Genomic DNA, 16,026 nt, shown 5'->3' with positions numbered 1-16,026 from the left:
ATTAGGGGCTAAGAAATGCATTTTCTTATCAATAATATGATTGAAGTACTCATTCTGAGAAAATCGACCATGATGAATCTGTCTGCATAGTTGAAAATGCTACCCTATATTCTCAACTATCATACTTAATTGTCACAACTTGGTTCTCTTTCTCTCTCTCTCTCTCTCTCTCTCTCTCTCTCTCTCTCTCTCTTAAGTATAGTTTAGATGTAATGGGGAATGATTAAGTCCAACTAATTATATGATAACTACAGTTTCACAAGCGCTTCAGGCCTGAAGGAAATAAAAAGTGAGCATGTAGAAAGAATCCGTGAATTGTTTACAAAATAACTTGAACTGTAATCTCATTTATTTGCAAAACTAGCAGTTGAGCGAATTGTTATGCAATAAATATATAATATTATATTTCAACGCATTAAATATTAGATAATGGCAGGCGATGGGAATGGGAAGTTCGCATCCACTGTTCAGCTTCAATTTGCCAAACATGGTTGAACTGCAGAAACTTCAAAATGAAGAGTTTTCGAGCCTCAAAAGCTTATACCTCAACGAGAAGACAGACTCAACCCTACGAAGAGACAAAATGAGTTCTAAACCCCTGACAGTTGGTGCTTACTGGATAAATCCCTCCACCACTATACTAACCTTATCTATTTCGATTAGAATTCACAAACACCAAGTCAACATATCTAATACACCCAACTCGATATTACTTATTTTAAGATTAAGATTGTCCACCACAACAGTTACCAAACAGATAAATAGTTAAAAAAATTTAACCTAAAAGTAATAATGTACTTTATCGACATTTTTTGGGGTGGGCAAAAGCCACCGAAAGGATGGCCAAGAGCCCTTTATCATTAGGGTCTAGGGTTGCGTTGGGGCCTAACGTGGAGACAATATATCGTCAACTTGGTCGTCGACTGCTTATGGTCTAAGAGTACAGACATAAAAAAAAAATGACTTCATGTCATTTTTTTTTATTTAATGCGCCTTAAAAATCAAGTTTTATAACTAATGCCCATTAATCAGAATTTTCAGTCTCGGCCCCAACTCTTGCTAGTGAGGCTAAGGCCAACAGATATTAAGTGAAAGAAGAGTGGTTTTAGAGCCCAAGCGCTCAAAAAAAACTGTCAGCAGTTAGGATAAAAAATTTCGTCTCTCAAAACTTTTTAACCCTTTGGTTGCAAATTGCAATGTTTAAGCATTGATATTAACACATTCATGGTTTGAGTGTCGTCCTGTATTACTCTATTTTCATTTTTCAGTTAAAATTAAAATCTGATTTTTTGAGCGCAATAAATATTTAAATTGTTAGAAATAATCCGAGCCATAGACGAAAGTCACAAGACAACCCCCAACGGAACCCGGATAAGGACGCGGTTTGGAGTTTTACCCGATCCGTTTTGTGTCCATTCGCATTCCGAAAATGCCCATTAGTGCTCGTTAGGGTTTTAGAGTGCAGTTGCGCCCTATATATTCGAGCCTTCCGCAGATGCAGGCTTTCTTCCGAAGGGCTGGGGGTGAAAGGACTCTCGAGAGCGGACGTAGTTGAGATTTTCTTCTCTCCCCTCCGTCGCTTTGAGCAAAATGGTATTCTTATCCTCTTCTTCTCTCTTCCTAGATCGTCTTTGTTTTTGATTTTTAGGTTATTTTTTTCTTTTTTTCGTATATTTTTGGAGCTTGTCTCCGTCGAATGAGATGGATTAAGCCTTCTGTCTTCTTTTTGGTTATTTGAGAGGGATGAACTCCATTGTTTTCCTTGTTTGTTTCTAACAGCTAGATTGTTGAGGTTTATTTTACCGTCAAGCGAACGAAGTCTTTGTTTTGGTAATTAATCTGAAAATCGCGTGAAATTGTGCTTTTGCTCCTTTTGTTTGATAGCGTGATGCATTCTCATTTGGCAAACTGTCTTTGTTAGTGGATCTTCTGGTCTTACTCTTCTGGTTGTCATGTTATCACTCTTTTTTAGTAATTTGAGTTCACGTTGGCTTTGTGGTGGACCTGTTTGGTGCTAGTCTGCTAGATTAGTGGGCTGGGAAAGGTCATTGTGTTTGATCTTCTAGTGTAAATGAAGCATTGATTCCGGTGTCATGCTCACTAGGCTTTTGGCGAATTAGGATTATCTTCGGTTGCTTTCGTGGTTTGCATCTGCTTCAGAAAAGGGTCACTTCTTTTTAGTTGATCTTTTAAATGTCTTCTCTTGTTTAGAATTCTAATTTATCATCTCTTTACCTTATTTCCTATTGTTTGAGCTTTCTATTTTATGATGAGGCTGGCATGCGGGTGTAGTATAAATCATCAAAATTTTGGGATGGATTCTCTAGGTTGGCTAATTCTTTGTTAGATTTTGTATAGTTTCTCTAGGTTGGGTTAGCAATGTCCATTATGAAAAGCTTTTGTCCTTGCAGCGAATAATTAATTGCCAAATACTTGTACAGTTATGGAAAGTTAAAGCTACTGTAGCCAAAATTTCTTGATTTTTCTGCAAGTTGTTGTGATCGGACGTCTGATGATGAATGGTCATCTTCATTCGGTAATTCAAAGGGGATGTAGTATTATATCGTATCACTTGTTAGGTAACATAAAAAAACGATGATTAACGTTCATTGAGTCTCTATAATTTTGATACAAATGTTGAGGGTTATATGATATTGTATTTTTTGAGTATTTTACAATAACAAACGAGTACTTTTACAGGCAATGAATTTTCTTATGTTCATAGAATCGGTGTTTTGACATTTGTAAGAAATTGTTCACATTCATCGTTTATGTATAAGCATTAGTTTTGATCACATGGCAATGGTTATAACTTTGCAGCCGAAGCAAATACATGAGATCAAGGATTTCCTTCTCACTGCAAGAAGGAAAGATGCACGTTCTGTGAAAATCAAGAGGAGCAAAGATGTTGTGAAGTTCAAGGTCCGCTGCTCCAAATACCTTTACACCCTCTGTGTGTTTGATTCTGAGAAGGCAGATAAACTGAAGCAATCCCTTCCACCAGGTAATGTGTTTTACTTACTCTTCACTGGCCGCCTTTATCCAAAGGTGAAGCCTAAATTGGTTTTCATTGTATTTCAAAATGCTCTCTACATCAACTGATTCCAGTAGATGATGCCAAACATTTATCTGCTTGTGGTGTAATGATGAGATTGATGTCTTGAAGCACTATACATTGTAGAAGGAAATGCACACATTACATCTAAAGATCTTTCATGGTAGTGAACAATGGGAAAGGATTGGAAAAATAAAGAAAGATGGGCTGTTTATTATAAATATTCCATGAATTCCACTTAAGTATATCTGCAATCCTCAACTCTCACTTCTGATGATATTGCAAGCAAAATTTGTTTGTTTATTTTGAACTTGAAGTGCTGTGTGTTTTCCAGTTCTAAAACACGTCCTTTAATCTATTTCACGTGTACTTTATATTTTTCTTGGTTAACAATGTTACTCTCAATATGTTCTCTGAGGATCAGAGGATGGTAGCTACCCTTGTTTTCTCTCAAAGAAAGTTCTTACTTCTGTCTGTTACAGGTATTTGCTTCAACTTTTTTTATATACTTGTTACTTAGCGAGTTAAAAACGCCAATAACTTCGGGTCTTTGGGTCTTCAGCTGAAAGATTAGGCAGTCTCTTTGGGTTCCATTTTTTATCTTTCATGCTGAATTTGGAAACATTGTATTAGAAGTGGTGATGGAATAACTAATGTTTTTCAGCAACAATAGTAGTACTGTATTTTAAAGTGTTGCCTTCAAATACAGCCATGATTTCCATGTATTGGTAAAGCATGGTTTTCAAATTAATGGATCGCAACAACCTCTTGATCTTTAAGTATTTCAAAGAACTGGTGTTTCGTTTCCTGAAACATGTGTTACTTTTGAAACTGCACCAAGACTAAATGTCCACCTGCTTTGCCATCTCTTTCTGCAATTGGATGCAATGGATTTGGCAACACTGGCTTTACTTATATTGAAGAGATTGGTGAAATGTGGAAACCACAGTACATTTATGAATGCTGTTAAGGTCCTGGATTTTTTTTCTATACAATCCATTTATGTCCACTACTACACCCATTCAGATACAGAAACAAGAGCAGATTAGCAAACCCTATAGATAGTCTTGAAAGGCTTGCCATATAGCAGGAATTGCGATGAGGCAGATATGTCTTGGTTAGGCGATTTCTGATAAGTCGAAGCATTGAAGAGTTCAGATCTTGGTTTGTATTTTTGGTTGCAAAACATCTGGTGCTTTTGCTTTCAGGTCATTCGCACAATGTGTTGCTGCCTAAGTGCTTGGCTTATTCTTTGGACTACTACTAATGACGCTTCTAATAATTCATTATGGCAGGTTTGAGCGTTCAGGACCTGTGAAGAGTGCTGTTATAGATTGAAGTCTTTATTTCTTGTGAACTTCCTTTTCCTCAGTTTGCAGTATGAGTTTTGGTATTGTTTTGAAATTCAAACTGACAGTGTAGAAGATTGTTGCTTTATAGTAATTAATTGAAGACGTCTGAGGATCCTTTTGGCTTCTAAAGATTCTTTAAGTCGTATTGAATTGGTTGCACACCCAACATATTATTAACTAGCGCAAATCAGGCAAAGAAGAGTCCAGAGATGTCACGATTCGTGTTTGCCGATTCTTCATATGCCTCTGATGAACTGCCAAATTTCCTGCCTCCTTGATGTTCGTATGAATGGCGAGCTTTTCTCCTTGACGCATTCAATCTGTTTGTCGCGCCTTAGGCATATGTGCTACCAGGGTTGTTTACCGTTCTATCTAACCCATACAAAGGGAGATCAGCGAGTGTTTATGGTTGTTGATAATGCCAATGCCGGATGCAGTCCATTCGTTCATGTCTATAGGGCGAGTATGCCAATGTGCACCTTGAGGTTCGATTCCGATGTCTCTCTTCCCATTTTATTTCTAAACAATAAAGGACTACGAGTTGGATTATTAGGTTGATTAAGAAGACAAAGTTGGGCACTAAGGTGCTATTAATATCAAAACCTTCGTCGGATATTAATATCAAAACCCGTTTCGGATCTCCCTCCTTAGCCATCTAATCATTGATTCAGATGGCTTGCCTTTTTAGAATCTATTGTAACATCTCCCTTACACTTCTACTGGATCGTGCCTCAGCTTTCATGTAAACCCAATTGAGGCGGAAATGACTCAGATATTTGACCTGGTACTCGGTGAAATCTCTCTTCGCTCTTGGCCGTGCTGACCTGAATCTGTTCTGGAGACTGACAATGTGCTCCAAAATACTTGACCAAAATGAAGTTGGATCTGTTCATTCTAGTTTAAATTTAACCCACTGTAGTCCAATCCTCCATAGTAATCAAAATCAATTTCATCCCGTCCTGTCCAATCCAAAGCCACTCCAACCAGTTATGTTGAAATAAAACCAACTTCGATGCTTTGTGCTCAGACTGCTCACAAGCAGTTCTAATAATACATCGAACTTGTGCTTAGACTGCATATCTTTCCAACCTTCTCCACCATGACGCATCAAGCATACTTTCTAGGCAGAACATAGTTAACTGGAACTGATCTTTGACCCAAGCATGATCCGAACCTACAACTCGGAGCAAAATTTAGGAACAGAACCATACCTGAACCTGTGATGTTTTTGTATATTTAAGTTTTTGTTATGCTTGATGGGAAATCCCAACAGGTTTTCTCGGAAAACGCAGGCAAAACATCACTCGGCAGCGTAATCTACTTCGATTCTTGAACTTTGTTTGTTCTTCTAGGAACTTAGTTGGGATTAATCTGATTCACCGTCATCATTATCTGGAAAACGTGTCGTTGGGTTCTTGATTGCTTTTCGACAAGAAAAAGCTCAGTAATTGGACATTTTACAATACAATTACCACCCAAAAACTGGAATTACAAATTACAAAAATTACAGATCGATTTTCCTTTTTTTTCATAAGAAAATCATCATCTCCGAGGATTGGACAAAGGAGAGAATGGCTTCACCAAACAACTCAGACAAAGATGATAACAAGTTGCCAGCGTCAACATCTTCCTTCATTAGCACCTGCGTTGAGTTCAAAGTCCGCTTCTGTACATCATGAGCAGCATCCACTTTATCTTGTCTCTGCCCACGAGATGATGTTCCATTGGGCAATGAGGATGCTCGGACAACTGCAGATCCCCCAGAGGATGCGCTTGAGAATGCATCTTGAGTTGCATGTGACAAAGATTCTGCTTGACTACTCATCAATATGCTCTCGCTTGCGACTTTTTTAACCTGCAGGGATGAGAAATCCGTGGTGGCTTTGCGTTTGTCTGGATTAAGATTTATTGTCAGAAAAAGTCACAAAAACAAAAGGCTCATAGTTATTCAAGTATTTAGATTTGTCAGAAAACATTTTTACAGTCGCATTTTGTAATACGTAATATGAACAAAAACTTTATGACGATACCAACAGAGAGCTTGTACAATTAAATACAATCATAATTGCTAAAACAGCTAAGTTTTGAATCCCTTCCTCTCCAGGTTGCCGGGCCATGAGTTAACCGAAGGTCAGTAGCATTTCCAATAAAAATAGAAGTAAAACGAAAGGCTGGAAATGCACTGATTGGGTCCGAACATGCCTAACTGTGCAAAGATCATCAGTCTCCAATATCTCAAATCACAGGAACATACATAACTAAGCACCCATTTGATATAGTTTATTATCATAATCGCAACATAAAAGGTGGAGTTCAGAATCTTACTTGGCATAGTTGTTGATACCTTCCCTTTATTTGTTTTCCAGAAAGCATAGGATGGAGGAGATAGAAGACAAGGGAACAACTTGAGGCGTTCAGATAAGCATTTACCTGCAGCTTGCTGTGAAAAGGCACATTTAAGTCAGAATTATCAATTGATTTGCATGCATAGACAAACATTTGCAACCCTCAAGCTTCAAACCAGGAGGCACACTTAAAGAGAATATAAGTTGCTACAAATTGTTTCTGGTTTATTTGAGATGTAAAGGAAGAAGTACCAATAAAGCTCCATAAACACGATATGCTTCATGTCTCTTTATTTCATTATTCTGTGTTTCAAGTTGCATTTCTGGTTCCAGCATTTGCAGGTAAACCTCAAGGTTTGGCAATATCAATAAACGTATCTGTGACACAATCGTCTGCAAAGTTAGTGGACTTCCAACTGCAGTTTTAACATCAGGAAACAAGAAAAAGTGAATTAGTACCACGCCTGTTCCCAAGGCAGCAAGACCTTGAATTGCACCATAATGTTGAGTCAATGACTTTGTTGGATCCAGGAATGCATGAAGAAGGGTTCTTGTTACCCTGGGCTGGAGATTATGATAAGCATGTCCAAATCTGGAAACAGGTAGCAAACTTCAATGCTAAGAATCTAAGATCATTATTCAGAAAGAGGACAATAATGTCATAACGGAACCAACTATTTATTAGAAAAACTTAAAAGGTACCAAAAACCATGAACTGTAAAAAAATGAAAACCAAAATTACTTTCAAATGAAAATCAAACAGAGAAAAAAAATGTTCAGGCATCCATAGGCTATAGCAGACATGCATTTCCTATATATTCCATAAAAGCAACTAATTTTGTGCACCAAAGCATACAGATGAGCTTATATACCTACTTTTCCCAACCAAGGCTATACCAGAAATTATTGTAGTTAACAACTTGAAAATCCTTAATTGTTTCTGCCAACACTGCTGTCAGATGACTTGAATATGGACCTTCTTGAACCAAAAAACTTCATGCTTTTGACTAACACCATCCAGAATACATGTTGATCAGACGCTAACAGGGATGGAAATGCGATGATTATTGGAGCAAAATATCAATTTAGGAAACAGATGACACCAATGCAATAAGCTGCACATACTAACTTTATCTTGTAATGCTCATCTGTTAATTTTAAAAAAGGTCACTCTTCAACTAGATAACTATATCAAAAAGCTAGCGTGTAACTTTAACAAAATTCATCCACATACTTCCAAACACCTGCCTGATACAATGCTCTGGGCTCACATATATTACGCAAAAATGACAAAGAAAAAAGTGAAGCAAACTCACCCACAAAGATGTGTCTTGAGTCTCTTGACAAAATAATTTGAATGGAAAACTGCAGAAAGAACACTACTATATATTTGAACTAGTTATAATGGTTTCCGTGAGATAATATTTCATAATGAATCGTGTCTAAACTTCACAATTACAAATTTTATTTTAACATGTGGACTATTGACTAATAAACAATTAAAAAGTTGATGCTATTCTGTAACATGGCAAGAATATAGGAACTCGATTTGATTAGAAAAATTGACGCATATGTTTATGTTTCAACTTGTAATCCAATCCTTTCTAGGGAAAGTCATAAAAGAGAACCCCAGTCTCTTTGCTTCACAAAACATACAAAAGAGCTCAATGAGCACTGGCTTATGAAAATCACTAAGTATACAATGAACATGAACAATGGTTGCAGGAACCTGCTTCCCAGTTACACTGCTCCATCAATCCCATCACCTATGCTAACGTAATATCTTCAAAATATTTGGTTCCCACTTTCACTTATGTGTCGCTTCCCTTATATTTTTCATTTATTATCAACTCTTTAACGAAAAAAGATGAAGCAGGACATGTCATAAACTAGCTGTTAACTACTTAACTCTAACCTTTTGCATATTGAAGCCACCATGTTTGCTGTAAAATCTCTAAGCTCCCAATGGTTATCTGCAAACTTATTGCCGAGCCTCCTTGCAACCAAGCAGGTGATAATGGATGGCATCAGCTGGTGTAACTGAAAGAAAGAATAATTTTATGATGCAAGAAATTATGAAACAAAAGGTAAAAATAGACTTGCAAAAGAAAAGTATCAAAGATGCTAGATAAGAAAGAGATGACAACCCAGGTCTTTTCCAAATATTAGAATCACACAAAGGATAAATACATTGCGACCTCACTAGGTGTCATCAACAGTTGCAATGTTATAGAAGTGACACAAACTGGTCTATTTTAGTATGTATATGATCATATTGCCACGGAAAATTGGTCCATAGATAATAGATATTATATAACACTGCTGGTCACCATGAATAATAGTTTTTCATAAAAAGTGTGCTCCTAGAAAAGGAAAAGATATCAAGATGTATGAATCAGTATTATTTGGCAAAGAAAATACACAGGTTCTTCTGTCCTTACAATGACCAAACTGAAGAAACGCAGATGATAGTTTTGTTCTGCACCTGATTCATGCAATGGAATATCATCTCATGCAATATATCATGTCAACTAAACCATTTTAGGAGTTCGAGCTAATAGCTCGAATTTGAGCTGAAAATCATAATTGAAACTTTGTCTTGAAGGAACCATCTAGAGGTAAAATTAACTATGAATCACAAATAAGAAGGGAACAACAATATCCTACAACTACTTTGGAATTATAAGCAGAAAACAGAAAATAAATTTGAACAAACTTACATAAGGTTCAATATGTATATGAGGATTAAGAAGAAGACTGCGGACAACACGCATTAAAGCAAACAGGAGACGGAAGTCATTTAAGCTCCTGACAACCTGTCACAGAAATACAAACTTAGGATGGAGTTATAAGGACCACAATTGGACATAAAATTCAAAAATTAGATTTCTTTAAATATTATTTTATACCTCATCTGCAATAAAATGAGTAAAATATGGAACCAAAGGATGAAGTCCTGAATCTGTCGACAGACTAGCTAATGCTTCCTTAAATAGCGGAGATTCAGATCCCCCAACAACAAGCTCTGTGATTTTATCGAAGTATAGCTGCATAAAAACAATATATGCCAGGCAAAAAAAACCCACAGAATGTTGAAGAACCCATAGTAATGCAAACCAAAATTATGGTTCTTGACAAGAAAGAATAATAACAGACGGGTTTGCAAGAAAGTACCTGGAGCTCTCTTGATAATATGTGTTTAACAGGAAGCTTGATATCAACAGGAAGCACCTCTTCTTTAGTTTGCTCAGGCTTACTTTCTGGAGGAGCTGCAAGACCTGTTCATAAATGAAGTCATAATTCTCATTCATTACCAAAAAGTAAAACACTAATTCAATGGATAATGTATACAAGGATCTCCTAAGAATTGAACAGGAACAACATAAACTACATATGGTCTATAACAAGGATCAAGCACAGCATAAATGAGTACCAACTATACAAAGCAAAACAAAACTTTGCTGGAGACTATCAAATTCAGAAGCCAATGTCACACAATATATATTCATTTCAAATAATATGCCAACAGGAATATGTCTTCCATGAGAACAACTACAAATTAATAACACTAATGAGTGGCATTCATCATGAATATTTAAATCTCAGCACGTGTAATATCTTCTAAGTTCTAATAGCCCAAAACCACCAGCACCACCCCACCCACCAAGCATATGCTGAAATAAGACGCCACCTTCGTAACTTGACTTATTTAACAGAACAAAATTATAATTTATAAATGAATTCAGTAATGTTTTTGTCCTGACTAAAGTATACTTCAATCTTCATATGCTTCTTTATAGTGTCCAACTACGATCATCTTCATTAAAATATGAAGGTTGTTCTGGTGCACCTTATTCTTGGATCCTCCACAAAGTAACATATGACAAGTTGATTCTATTTCTTCCATTCTTAATGACTGGAATAAATGTTATTGCAGCCAAGCTCATTTCCACATATGAAACCTTTAGCCCCTAGCTTCACATGAAAGAAAAAAAAAAAAAAAAAAAAAAAAAAAAAAAAAAAAACTGTTCTTTGAAAGATACCATCAACAGAAGCATTCTCAGGAATTTTAGGCTGCACTCCTTCAATTGCCAACCAATGAACAGTAACTGCAGTATCAAGTGGTGCTTTTGGCAGTGGTGCTTCAATTATCTGAATGCAGAAAGCAAATGGCATTTAGAACAAAGAACCAGCAAAATATTGAGAAAGAATGAAAAACAAAGAATATAAAGTACTCACATCTTTGAACTCCACATCTTTGTCATCGATGTAAAACAAATCTTTGTGGCCTACAGCTCTTTTAAACCGCAAAGGGTCTCCTGATGCAAAGCCATAAACTGGCTGCAAAAAGACATTTTCATGTCCCAACAAAAAAGGGGTTAACCAGTGATATGATCTTGAAATTTAGGACCACCAGATCGGCATGCTACAAAACACTAAAGAGTTCATTAGGCCAATCATTCAGTAAGCTATTGTGGTCAACCTTCCAGAGCCATGTACCAAATTCACTGGTCAAAACTGAATATGATCTCAGCACAAATTATAGAACTTAGTTTCTAACTGTCGTTTCCAACTGTCTTCACCCAATGATAAATTAACCAGTAGTTGAAATTTCTTAAGTGGGGAAACCAAGGAATAAAAATGCAGGATAAGGACAAACACGCCAAAAGATCAACAAAATCCCTACTTAGGAAGGATGTTAACAAAATCCTCTGGCGTCAGTTGAATATCAACTGGACTAAGAACATTTACTAAAATTAACTGATATGGGTACATCTCTTCTCTGATTAGAGGTTTAATAACTGACAGGAGATAGAAACCATTGTTTCATATCAAAGATCACAATATAAACGCAATCAATCACAATGATAAGGTCAGGAATTTTGCGACCAAAGCTAGCAGTGGGAGGAGAGAGAACAGCAAATCCATGAGAACATATTCTAAAACCCTGACTTTCCATTTAGGTTCTCCAATTTTGACAAATACTTATCATTGTTAAACACTTGTATTGTGGTAGTAAAAGCAGCACATGGTTGTAACTGGAATGATCCAAGGAAATATCTATTTCTCGGTTTCAGCAAACAAATGGTAGGTAAACCAAAAGAAATGCCCAAGAGAAGTTCAAGCATGATTGCCAGACTCACCACAAGCCTATATCTAATGAACAACAGACTTTGAAATAATAATATAAGCAGCATTTTCTTGTGAAAAATAAAGCAAGACATGTTGCAATGTAATTGATGGAGGAAAAACAAAGATAAATAGATGTTAAAAAACTTTATAGTTGCACAAAAGCACAACTACTTTCCAAAGAATCCTCTAATTATCAACAGATATTCATGTTAACTGCTTCTAAGAAATTGAGATAATAAAAGAACATCCTGAACAAGATGAATTTCCATTATCAAGTACTCTAAAGCCAGTCATTTTCACAGATGACATAAAGATCAAGAAGTGATTTTCTGGTCACTCTTTCAAAAGACTGCTGCAACAATGCCAAGGAGATGAGTATGATTTTTCTGAGTGACATTGAGTTCTCTGAATTGGTCCAAATGGGGGTTACTCTAATACTGGCTGTGCAAAGCTTTTAAGAGTTCCAACTCTGAAACAAGTCAACAACACAAGACCATTTTTCTCTCCCATTACATGGCAAAGCTAAAGGGAGTTCATAATGCAGCTGAAATATCAAAAATCTATTAGGCAACAACAAATGCCAAAAAAAAAGGAAAGCAAAAACAACGGAGTAAGAATGCAGACATAGACACATGTGCAACAACTAATACATGTGTCTTCTTCAGACCAATTAGTTCTTATGAAGCAAAAGATACATTGAAGACAAAAGGGAAAAATTAATTTATCAGAGATGTGGTTGGATCATAAATACCTCAACATTTCTTAAACTTAGAGCACTATCAACATCATCAGTTGTCAAAGTAGTCCGCCTTGAGTGACGCATGCACTTCATAGCCTCCTAAAGCACAAAAACAGGATAAGTTCTCTATAACAATCATGCAAATTTTTGTTTCGACAGCCAAAGAATGTTCTCTGTAAGATCATTCAAGTAAAAAACATAGTGCTTTTGCCTGTCCAGCCATCATTTTTTACAAAGTGTATTGTAAATATCAGTATCAGAAAAGTGGTATTTTTCTAAACAGCATAGCACATCATGTCATATTATTTATTTATTATTTTATTGATGGATCAGATGATTAAGGATGCTCCATATCGACCAATGTCTTAAAGGCACTGCTTTATCATGGTGAAGGGTTGGCAAGGCCAATACACTTGATATTTCATAAAAACTGGTGGAAATGCATCACCTTTCGTATGAAACAGAAAGGCAAACATGAACAAGCAGAAGAGCAACTAGAATAAAGAGAAACGCTGCATACTCATGTCATCCAACAAAAATTATTTGATTGTAGGCATGGTTACAAATACTGGAGTAGCTTACTAACAAAACCTTGTGAAAATCTCAATGACTAAGAAATTATAAACAAATGGAAAAATAGGAAGAAGGGAGAAAAAACTATTCACTAGAAAAATAAAATACATTTACATGATAACATTACAAGATATCATGATATTGGGATCTTAATTATCACAAAATATTTGAAAATGTTGTAATATCTTGCAATATTTTATATTTCATATTTTCTTTATTAATATGTCAAAACAGAATCATGAGATTTGTGGAATCTGAGATTTTTTACTATGATTATATAACATACCTAATGCTCTTGAAATAGCCCAAGTATACTACTGAAGTTCATGACATGTACATCCTTTGTATAGTCCAAGTTCGCAGATATGAACTCCCTTTTATTTCGGAGTTGCCAATGGTATTATTCCTATAGTGATTGGAGAAAGGTTATTAATCCAAGCTTTTGACTATATTACGTGTAATTTTCCCCCCTAACTGTCAAATGATTATTATTGCTATCACTGCTTTACGTATTCCCATAAAAGTTTTCTCCTCACCTTCATAAACAAAGCTTCTATTATACAAGGAAACATTGAGAACCTATGCGGCTATGTCATTCACAAAACTTTGCAAATGATATAGTCCACTAAACATCCTTTTACACAACCTTAACCTGTCCTCATTCTTATGATCAAAACCTGACAAGCAAGTCAGGTAAATAGCTTAAGGGCGTACTCCTAAGTATCGTCTAAATCTACATGGAGCAAAAAGACAAGTTCGCTACTCATATGCCTAAACCGGCAGAGTTTAAATAACATAAATATTTATTATAGTAAATTATTAATATTGAAATGAAATTTATAAAATAAGAAAATATTTAAAGAAAATAGGTTAAATAGTTAAACAGTAGCAATGAACCTTGGGGACAGATGCCGTTATTGACATGTTTGTTCCCCTTGATGTTGGTAGTATTACTGGTCGTGGTAATGTTGCAGGTATTATATTGCTAAGCTACTGACACTGCAAACTCGAGCAACAAATGAGGAGCTGCAAGCAAGAATAGCATTCCACACTCATGCCGCTGCCATACGGTCAACTATTCGTGGAACAAGCTGAATGAATGTGAGAGAATAATGAATTACTTCCACAGAGACTAAGCAGCGTTAAAGCTAAGAAAGGAAGGAAAATGAATCCATCAAAGGGAATGGAAACGTGAAGCTGAGTAAAGGCAAGGGGAAGTTCAGCAGAAAACACTCGAGATCTAGACCATACCAAAACAACAAGGAATTTGAGTCAATGAGCATATGAGCTTATAATTGCAGCTAGAAGTTAATGAAGAACAACATGAGCAAACACTTCTATCATCTATTTAAGCACATGGGCAGCTAGCCGTTATGCACCATCTTCCTCGTGCCGGAAACAGTTTTTTATCCTTGGAAAAAAAACTACAAAAAAGAGAAAGGAACTCCCAACCAACAACTCAAAAAAATTAGCAAAGTAATCCTTCTCGAGATTTCTGTTAACGCTATGTTTTTATTCCGGAAAAAATCGCGAGCAACCCTGAAGGCGTGTAGGATCCATCACATAATCATCCTAATGATAAACGAGCACGTGTACAGAAGATCACTGAAATACTTGAGATCAAACCCTACAGTCTGACAGAGTCAGTAGACCACAATTTCCTGCTATTTGGTGAAAGATCCAACGAGCTAACCATCAACTTCTTGTCCAGGAAAGACGCAATAGCAATTGGAAGAAGGAGATTACCTAGGTTTGACAAGTTCAAACAGTACGATACGAAGTAAAAGAAGCTTCAGAGCAAGAGAGGAGGGCAGGACCTGCATGATCTCTCGGAGCCGGTACTCGACATCCGGGGCAAGAGCAAGGGCGACGTCAGGGGAGAGGTTGCTGATGCCCACACTCTGGGCGATCACTTCGATCGTCTCCTTCGGCACGATGCTCATCCTCCTTCCTCTTCTTCTTCCTGTTCCTCTTCCTCTCCTTCCTTTGCTCAACACCCAGTGGTGCAGACTGCAGATATAGAGGAGCGGGAGATCTCGGAGCTTAGGGCGCGCTTGGACGGCGGAAACGATCGTGACAACCCGTTTCTGAGACGGTCAGTCTCGACCGTACGCTCGCCATTCAAACATGAACCCTCGGTCTCGATTACTCTCGGCGCACGTCCTAGCCGTGCATAATGCCGCAGATTGACTGGCACGAGACACCTGTTCTCTCTCTCCCTCTGTCTAATGCCTTCGCCCTTCCTTTTCTTTTATCTCTTTCCCTCCCTATTTTAAATAACGTTATATTAATATTTATTTAGGAAAAATCGTCTTCAAATCTATGAGATTCAAATGTCGTGTTTGTCAGTCTTTGTAGTTTAGAGAAATAATGCATGGAATAGTTTAGAGAAATAATGCATGGAAGTGTGACAACGACCACTAGATTTAAACATTTAAACCTTGAACCTCTTGACTATGAGCTACTTTAATTGTACTCCTTAAAGCTGTAATGTAACGTTGATTATTAGAGAACATTTGAATTTCATGTCTTAGAGTTACGGTGGCCCCGCAAATGCATGCTACATCGAACTGGGACATGGCATTTCAGTGGAACACTGTGTTCTCAAAAAAAATTTCCATCATTTTTCAAATTTGGCGGAGCAACAAAGCACAAAAACTCCATGTCTTGTGTGGAGCTTCTGTTCCACACAATGCAATCCTAGTCCACAAGTGGCTCACATCAGGCACCTAGACTGGACATTCTGTTCCTTCAGTTCCTGGAACATGGAATCAAATGTCTTCTTAGAGGTGCGTTTGAATAGTGGAAGACAAAGTTCGTGAGTCCCAT

The 16,026-nt window shown here is 36.8% G+C and overlaps 2 protein-coding genes across 2 annotated transcripts; one reads left to right on the top strand and one right to left on the bottom strand.

Annotated features, from left to right (window-relative positions):
- Nucleotides 1–1,454: 1,454 nt before the first annotated feature.
- On the top strand, nucleotides 1,455–4,536 carry LOC116257046 (60S ribosomal protein L38). Its single transcript, XM_031633650.2, has 3 exons — nucleotides 1,455–1,593; nucleotides 2,821–3,004; nucleotides 4,351–4,536. The coding sequence occupies exons 1-3, from the start codon at nucleotides 1,591–1,593 to the stop codon at nucleotides 4,371–4,373; spliced, it is 210 nt and encodes a 69-aa protein (XP_031489510.1). The 5' UTR covers nucleotides 1,455–1,590; the 3' UTR covers nucleotides 4,374–4,536.
- A 1,231-nt stretch (nucleotides 4,537–5,767) lies between these two features.
- Nucleotides 5,768–15,398, bottom strand: LOC116257598 (transcription initiation factor TFIID subunit 6). The gene is made up of 12 exons (XM_031634518.2): nucleotides 15,015–15,398; nucleotides 12,637–12,723; nucleotides 10,992–11,093; nucleotides 10,796–10,904; nucleotides 9,927–10,030; nucleotides 9,662–9,799; nucleotides 9,473–9,568; nucleotides 8,668–8,792; nucleotides 7,212–7,344; nucleotides 7,005–7,130; nucleotides 6,733–6,847; nucleotides 5,768–6,300 (listed from the first exon to the last, which is right to left on the bottom strand). Exons 1-12 carry the CDS (start codon nucleotides 15,138–15,140, stop codon nucleotides 5,936–5,938), a joined length of 1,626 nt encoding a protein of 541 aa, XP_031490378.1. The 5' UTR covers nucleotides 15,141–15,398; the 3' UTR covers nucleotides 5,768–5,935.
- Nucleotides 15,399–16,026: the final 628 nt, after the last annotated feature.

Source organism: Nymphaea colorata, chromosome 7 (genome assembly GCF_008831285.2).
Source record: "Nymphaea colorata isolate Beijing-Zhang1983 chromosome 7, ASM883128v2, whole genome shotgun sequence".
Classification (NCBI taxonomy): domain Eukaryota; kingdom Viridiplantae; phylum Streptophyta; class Magnoliopsida; order Nymphaeales; family Nymphaeaceae; genus Nymphaea; species Nymphaea colorata.
Note: the sequence above shows the minus strand (reverse complement) of the source record. Positions and strands in the feature narration are given on the sequence as shown.

Coding starts and splice junctions, on each gene's coding strand:
- LOC116257046 (XM_031633650.2), top strand. Junction 3,005..4,350: donor GAAGCAATCCCTTCCACCAG/GTAATGTGTTTT, acceptor TCATTATGGCAG/GTTTGAGCGTTCAGGACCTG.
- LOC116257598 (XM_031634518.2), bottom strand. CDS start 15,140: ATGAGCATCGTGCCGAAGGAGACGATCGAAGTGATCGCCCAGAGTGTG. Junction 11,094..12,636: donor TAAGTTTAAGAAATGTTGAG/GTATTTATGATC, acceptor GTCTTTTTGCAG/CCAGTTTATGGCTTTGCATC. Junction 7,345..8,667: donor GTGGCTTCAATATGCAAAAG/GTTAGAGTTAAG, acceptor ACCTGTTTCCAG/ATTTGGACATGCTTATCATA.